Consider the following 8048-nt stretch of genomic DNA (forward strand, 5'->3'; position numbering starts at 1 on the left):
AAACAGAGGCATCAATAACGTTTTTTGATTAGTCAAATTTCATGTTTTTCTTGGGTAACAAATATGCCAAATATGAAGTGATTCACATGTCTAACAGGTCTACAATTTCCCTATTATCACTTGGCATACAAAGAATCCACTGCAGCCAGGCATTCTGGGTAATGACATGCAAATAAGCACTCACATAATGACAAATTAAACGCTAGACATTTCAGCAATTCTAAGCATACATAAAGTGGTCAACCAAAAATGCTGAGTTTCCCAGGGCAGCAAGTCACTGTCCCAACCGGAAGTCTAGTGCAAAGTGTCTCGCCATAGTGACTACGTTACATAGTGACTACGTTACATAGTGACTACGTTACATAGTGACTACGTTACATAGTGACTACGTTACATAGTTACTTGCAGATGTAGACAATGTGGAAGAACACAAGAAATAGAATACTGCATACATTAAGGAGATAATGTCCTTTACAATTGTTTTCAAAGGCGCTCGCTGTAAAACACGTGGTAATAACGCAGAAGAAAATGAAGGTACCCGGCTCTGAGCACCACCCCATCCTGCAGTTCCCTGCCATGTACCCGGCTCTGAGCACCATCCTGCAGTTCCCTGCCATGTACCCGGCTCTGAGCACCATCCTGCAGTTCCCTGCCATGTACCCGGCTCTGAGCACCATCCCCATCCTGCAGTTCCCTGCCATGTACCCGGCTCTGAGCACCATCCTGCAGTTCCCTGCCATGTACCCGGCTCTGAGCATCCCCGATCCTGCAGTTCCCTGCCATGTACCCGACTCTGAGCACCATCCCCATCCTGCAGTTCCCTGCCATGTACCCGGCTCTGAGCACCATCCCCATCCTGCAGTTCCCTGCCATGTACCCGCTCTGAGCACCATCCCCATCCTGCAGTTCCCTGCCATGTACCCGGCTCTGAGCACCATCCCGATCCTGCAGTTCCCTGCCATGTACCCGGCTCTGAGCACCATCCTCGGCTCTGAGCACCATCCCCATCCTGCAGTTCCCTGCCATGTACCATCAGACAAAGCCCTCATTACACATAGGAGACCTTACCAACTCCGTCATCCTCTATACCTCATGTTTAAATAGGCAGAATAAATCACATTGGTTTAAAATATGTATTTTTCAACATGAAGGGATGAAAACCTAAATAACCAATTCTCACACGTGCGCCTGTGACCTCACAGGGTCAGGAAAGAGCCCGTTTGCGATTTCTATTCAAGTATAACAACAGTATTGTATTTATCAGTAAACATGCTCGAGCCTTGTAAACACGAGAACAACGTCAAGTAACACCCAAATCCAACGTGTTCTATCCTGGTTTTTAACTGCTACCCATAAGCATTCTGGGATTTGTAGTCACGACTTAAAAAAAACAAAAAAAAACCACCACACAACATTACTACAAATCCCAGAAAGATATGGGACATGGGACATGAGATATGGGACATGAGATATGGGACATGAGATATGGGACATGAGATACGGGACATGAGACATGAGATATGGGACATGAGATACGGGATAGTTGAGACATATTACATAAGTCTTCAGACATCCAATCAATTCACTCGTCAGATGTGAGGTTTTACAGTGACAAATGGGAAGATGAGACGGGTAGAAATGCCATTGATTGTTATTTCTTCTGCCGAAGTGAGCAGAGTAAGAACTGCTGCCCTCTAGGGGATACAATGATATATGCGAGATACTCTTGTAGTTCCACTGTTATTCATACAATACAACTTATTCCGCAGCGTGGTACAATGGGGTACAGAGTGATGTATATTACACAAACACAATGACATACAGATAAGCACAGACACGCAGACAGATACAGAAGGTAATCAGGCCCTGTTCCTGAGAACTTACACTCTATTACCAGCCTGGAGATGGAAATATAAAAGGATGTATATTTACCGGTTTATGCAAACGGCCGGCAATGTACAACGTCTTCCAGTGAAGCAAGTCTTCAATCAGGGTATCAGTGCTTACAATGCCGTACTTAATCATCTGCAAAGCGGAGAGTACACGTCACACACGCACGTGGGCTGGATACTATCAGGGAAGAGACGGGTTATTGTACCCAACAGGAATAAAGCGTAAAATCCCATGTGTAGAAGAAGTTGCAGCACATTAAATGCAGCTAAAGACTGTATACAGACGTAGCAATGCCAACGGGTTCACCTCCGGGGGATTAACGCGGTGGGAGGAGCCCATTAGGAAGCATGGATGACGCCAGCGTGATCTCAGTGACAGAGTGCGGCGCCGGACACAGAGTCTGGCTATATCTGTATGTCTGACACGTATGAAGGCAGAAGTGACTTTTCTGCTGTGTCAAATACAAGACATTAAGCAGTTTGTCTTTATATATTAATTAAATACCACTGACAAGGTATGCAGCGCTGTACAGAGAATTAAGTCACTGTTCCAAAGAGCTTACAGTCTAATTTAAGTGCTTGACACACATAGGGGGTAACACAGACATTACCAATGAGCTTCTCTAGACCCAAAATTTATGTGGTAGATTTTTGGGGGAAATCACAGTTCTCTGAACAAGGGAACAAACCTTGCACCCACTTACCTTCCCATCGCAGGGCACCAGGGTATTATAATACACTCCTGCACCATAGTTTTTCTGTAACTGAGTGATTTTCTTAGGTCCCAAGTATTTCATGAAAGAGTAATGGCTTCGGTTCTGCATGATATTCATTGTATGCCAAGTAACCGGGTCATCCACAGAAAATACCAAGTCCAGCATATTGTTCTGGGGAGAAAAACAAAAGCCTGTGCAAGTGATCAAAACCATTCACAGAATTATAATGTTCTAACTGGCTACTGGACAGGAGGGATAACATTGGCAGAATCCAATGCATAATATACACAGTTTCATTTAACTCATTTACACAATATTAGCATCGCATTGGCTATAGATTTTACTTTCTGTGTTTTATTTCTTCCACTTCCTAAAACAAAAGCTAACAAAATGCACTTTCCTGCAACAACAATTATTTAATTATTTCACATTACTATTACGTTGATGGAAAGCAATAATAATAATAATAATTAATATTATATATATATAAACCATGATACTGAGTTAAGTTATGGTGAGTAAAAAAAGTGACAAAAACCCTCCACAGGAAAGCAAATATGCAAATACAACTGTATGCTCATCTGCATGTCTTAGGCAGGTCTGCAACCCCGCCTTTCCCCATCATCACCCAGCATACAGCACTTCCACTGCAGCAAGGGATTCTGGGAAATGACATGCAAATGAGCACACAGTGTCACTTTTTGCCTCAATAACCATTTTTAACATGGTTCCCTATAGGCTTAAGCTTGCTGCATGGTCACAGCTTTGAGCACAGCCAGGGTTAAGGTGCATACCCAGAAAACCACCCACAGACAGCCGTTTCGACCTTGATGGGTCTCATCAGTGTGGGGTTGATTTTACTGGGAATGCAAGAGAGGCTATGGGATAGGTTAAACCATAATACTGAGTTAAGTTATGGTGAGTAAAAAAAGTGACAAAAACCCTCCACAGGAAAGCAAATATGCAAATATAACATAGGGAACCATGTTAAAAATGGTTATTGAGGCAAAAAGTGACACTGTGTGCTCATTTGCATGTCATTTCCCAGAATCCCTTGCTGCAGTGGAAGTGCTGTATGCTGGGTGATAATGGGGAAAAGCGGGGTTGCAGACCTGCCTAAGGCATGCAGATGAGCATACAGTTATATATATATATATATATATATATATATATATATATATATATATATATATATATATATACACACATACATACACACATGTAGAGGTATCAGTACCGTGTTAGCCGAGCTTCAATAATCAAAAAATAAATAGATGATACCGTTCTGTGGCTAACGAAATGCTTTTATTTGTGCGAGCTTTCGAGATACACTGATCTCTTCTTCCGGCGATGTTACAATGAATATATATATATATATATATATATATATATATATATATATATATATATAAAATCGGTTAGCTGATGTTTTGGGAACAAAACAGGGCATACCTGTTTTTCTTGTTATTTTCATGTAAGGTAAAGCAGCACAGTTTGCATGTATTTTTCCAGCCCTGTGGGAAATAAAAATGGCTCCTAGTCGCATGATTGCTGCAGAACGGATGATCGCGGAGAGACATGGTACTGTATTTCCCGCTGGGTTGAATTAAGATGTGAACTGCGATTTCCATGTGAGTGGCTCACAAACCTGGGGCCCAGAGATGGGCGGCCAAAAGAAAAATAAAAGAAGGTCTATAGAACGGTATATAAATATAACAGGTGTAGCTGGTAATGTACTGTGGGTTACACGTAACGTATCAGAACCCCGCGATCATCTCAACAAATCCAAACCTACTTGCATAAAATATTCTTTATTGCGCTTCCAGTCCTATTAGTGACCAATGAAAAAGCTGAAGTGTAGGATGATGGGGTTTTTATAAAACATTTACAGCTGTAGACAGACTTCCTGTCCCCAGCGGTGTGCACAAACAAGCAGAAGTCTGCTGTGCTGGGGACAGAGCGGGCCGTGATGGAACCGTGGGGGCTCATGCTTCTGGATGGGACACCCGGAGCGTTATCCCTTTGGTGCCGTGGTCGGTGGCAGTAGCAGACACAGTCATGCTACATCTGTACATGGAACTGTAATTGAGTCATTAGAACATAACTCAGGCCATTTCGAGTGGACCACCATATTTACGGTGGTTTGGCTCTGTCACAGCACCGCAAGTTGTTGGCATGGTGGGCACCTTTGCACGTCACTCTTCCCGGTGACGGCTGTGGGGAGATAACTTCTCCACCCATTTGTGCTAAATCAACAGCACACGTGGCAGCTCGGGAGGTCACGTGGTGCGGTACCCGTTTAGGGTTGCAGGTGACAGTGACAGACGTTCCTTCCACTTGGTAAAGGTTGCATGCAGGATGCCTGCCGGCCTGGGGATTTCATGCTGAAGTTGACTGCAACCAAGCTGCCCAACCCACCAACCTATTGAATTTAGCAGTCATTTCAAATGTTGATTCTAATGTTATGGACTGACAACAACCTGACCTTACTGGCTGTAAGGTAACTTTAAAATGGTAATGCAACAGTTTAAACAATTCAGTGTTATGCTAAGCAGTCAGCATGCTGGAGCAATAAAGCAACCTTTAAAGCAGTAGTCCAAGCTGCGGGTTTCTCCTCTCCCCCACAGTTTTACTCTCCGGCAAACTAAGACCCGTTTTATAGTGGCGGGTGTGCGCAACGCCGTGCGCGCGGATTTTTAGTTGGCTGACAGCTTTTCTATAGATGTGCCGTGCACGGCAGGGAGAGGGGAGCGACAGACAGCGGCAAACATGAAGAAATTCATCTTTTCGTGCCGCTGCCTGCACTCAAATGTATGTGTGTGTGTGTGTGTGTGTGTGTGTGTGTGTGTGTGTGTGTGTGTGTGTGTGTTAAATAAATGCAGAAGTAAAAAAAATAAATTATTAAACTTTTTTTTAATTTAAAAAAAAAATCTTACTTACACTTACACAACATATACACACTCATATATACATTACCTGCAGCTCCCGGCACTATATACAGTAAAAGCATGCGGCACGTGCACGCGCGTTCGCATAGGAACGCACCGCCGCATCCTGTATATAACAGCCCTAAGGCTGCGTCCATAGTGCGAGTGACGTGCGCGAACAAAGCGCAGCAGCTCTATAGGGGTGGCCATAGCGAGCGATGAAGAGTGACTGCGCGGCAGAATTGAGCCGACAGAAAAAGTCGATTTTGTCATGTGACGGCCGGATCACGTGAGCGGTTCAGCCGAGGAGGGTGAACCAGTCTCGTGACGTCACGGCCACGCCGCCTCAGATCACTGTACAGGGAATGCTGGAGTGACAGGCGCGCACGCCTACTAGAAAACGCTGCCTTATGCCACATCAACAAGCAGAGAACAGTCAAATTCAAAGCTGCAGCTCGGACTATCTGATTCTGGTGATAGGGTTAATCTGTTCTGATGTAATACTTTCTAACCCACTATGGAGTTTCTTTAGGGCAATAATGTATCAAGGCAAAAGTGGTGCGACTCTGGAGCAAAAAATAATTGCTCCAGATCATTAAAAAAAAAAATAAGTTCTATTTATTTCAATAATAATAATTAAAAAAAAAACTTGAATACATGTGGTGCACATCTTCTGCTCCAGAATTGAACCACATTAGTCTTGATACATACACACTGTAGAGAATCAGAGCTGCAAAAACCAGGCAGTATGTGTCAATACAAGGCTGACATCCAACCCAAGCATAAACCTACAAAACCCCAAATGTCAGTGTGTTGTACTTGGCCGCTTTATGCTCTTCCTTACCCCGATATCACTTGGAGGGGTGCCGGATTGTCTTAACACCCCTGATCCATAAGCAAAGGCCAAGGTGACATCCTGGGGGAAATGGGAGAGGATCCTCCTGAAGTGGAAGCCCGTGCTGTGTATAGTTGGCACAGCCATGGCTGCCCACACACACACAGCATCAGCTGCAGCAACACACACACAGCATCAGCTGCAGCAACACACACACAGGACAACCTGCCCAGCTCCCAGCCCACGGGCACATGTGCGCATCACTTCCGGGAACACAAATCCAAAGCCTCGTCTTATTGGCCGCTCGAACAGCAGCTTCTCATTGGCTCTTCTGCTGGCTGTTTTGTGATTGGTCAGCCTGACCTCGTGTCCCTGCATTGGAAGTGCTGGGTTACTTCCGGTATTCTGTTTGTCATTCTGTGGGATGAGTGCTGTGTGTAACACCTCACACCTAACAGGGGGATCCCATTACACTCACTGGAAAGAACTCATGTGTAAAAAATTAATGTTGGTGTGAGCAATTAATAATGCTATGAATGATGCTATTACTAATCTGTTTCTCCTATAAAGCCCTGCTGTGTACGCAGAATGTTTCAGGCACATGACCCTGCCCTGAAGAGCTTACAATCTAATTGTATTCCTTGAGGCACAGAGAGAGAAGGTTAATTTCCCGACCTTCTCAGGAAAGCTTGCACAAGGACCTGGGGATGACTCTGCTCAAGGGCAGTGAGAACTACACGAACACTTATTTACCGCAGTGGTGGAAGTGGGTTAAAACAAAAGTATCAGTCCTGTATTTCTACGATATGTATGCTGAGAACGTAGAAAAGGAGAGGGGCTTCCTAAATGAAAGCTACATTTCTACAAATAGAAAGTGGGGTTCTGGGGGTCGTTGATGAAAACATTTGGGAGGACCCGTAGCAATTACCACAGAACATTTACTAAACACAAAACTGAAATAACACAACACACAAATATATTTATTTCATTAAAATAAACTAAGCTAACATTTTTTTGATACATTACATGAAAAATATTTTTTTATAATAAGATACATTGTACTAAAACAAATTAAAGATCGTTCTGGACTACTAGTGTTACCAACTGCAAAATACATGTAAGTGTTGAGGAAGGAGATAAAGGGTTCTTAGAGATATGAGAAGAGGATCTGATAAAAAGAGGTGGTTGAGATAGTTTTTTAGCTAAGTGTATAATGACAATAAAATACATAGAAGAATTCTGCAAGCTGCATTTTCTGGTTGAAGACATGACGGCTTTAGCATACACTGGAAACCATCTGTAAATATTTATAGATCCTACTTAAAAGGGAATTCAGCCCCTATCCCCCTTTAATTTAGGATTATTATAGGATAACATTGTGGGATTCAGGGCCTTATTGTGTAAACTGTATGCCGAAGTGGCTTTTTGGGACATTTTCTGGTGAAAATCCCATAGACTTCAATAGAGATTTATGTTGGAAAAAGGCCGCTTTAGCAGATATTGAATAGGGCCCAGATGCACTGAACTCTGTTAAATTGGGGCAATTAATGTGACAGGTAACAGGCGATATTTTCCCTGAGTTTAAAACTATAAAGCTGGAAACTCCTTGCAGGAACTTCCTGTTGAACAGGAGGAAACATACCCTAACCCTGAAAGAGGTTCCAGAGAAGGAGTATAT

General features: G+C 43.3%; 1 protein-coding gene across 1 annotated transcript in view; it reads right to left on the reverse strand.

The window, feature by feature from the left end:
- Window positions 1–6644, reverse strand: part of TAMM41 (TAM41 mitochondrial translocator assembly and maintenance homolog) — a 31330-nt gene extending 24686 nt beyond the window's left edge. Inside the window, exons 1-3 of the mRNA XM_075574944.1 lie at window positions 6380–6644; window positions 2597–2779; window positions 1933–2025 (exon numbers count right to left, since the gene is read on the reverse strand). Coding sequence (XP_075431059.1) covers window positions 1933–2025; window positions 2597–2779; window positions 6380–6517 — 414 coding nt within the window. The 5' untranslated portion in view covers window positions 6518–6644. The remainder of the gene's footprint in view (window positions 1–1932; window positions 2026–2596; window positions 2780–6379) is intronic.
- Window positions 6645–8048: the final 1404 nt, after the last annotated feature.

The sequence above is a fragment of the Ascaphus truei genome, chromosome 17, assembly GCF_040206685.1.
Source record: "Ascaphus truei isolate aAscTru1 chromosome 17, aAscTru1.hap1, whole genome shotgun sequence".
Classification (NCBI taxonomy): Eukaryota; Metazoa; Chordata; class Amphibia; order Anura; family Ascaphidae; genus Ascaphus; species Ascaphus truei.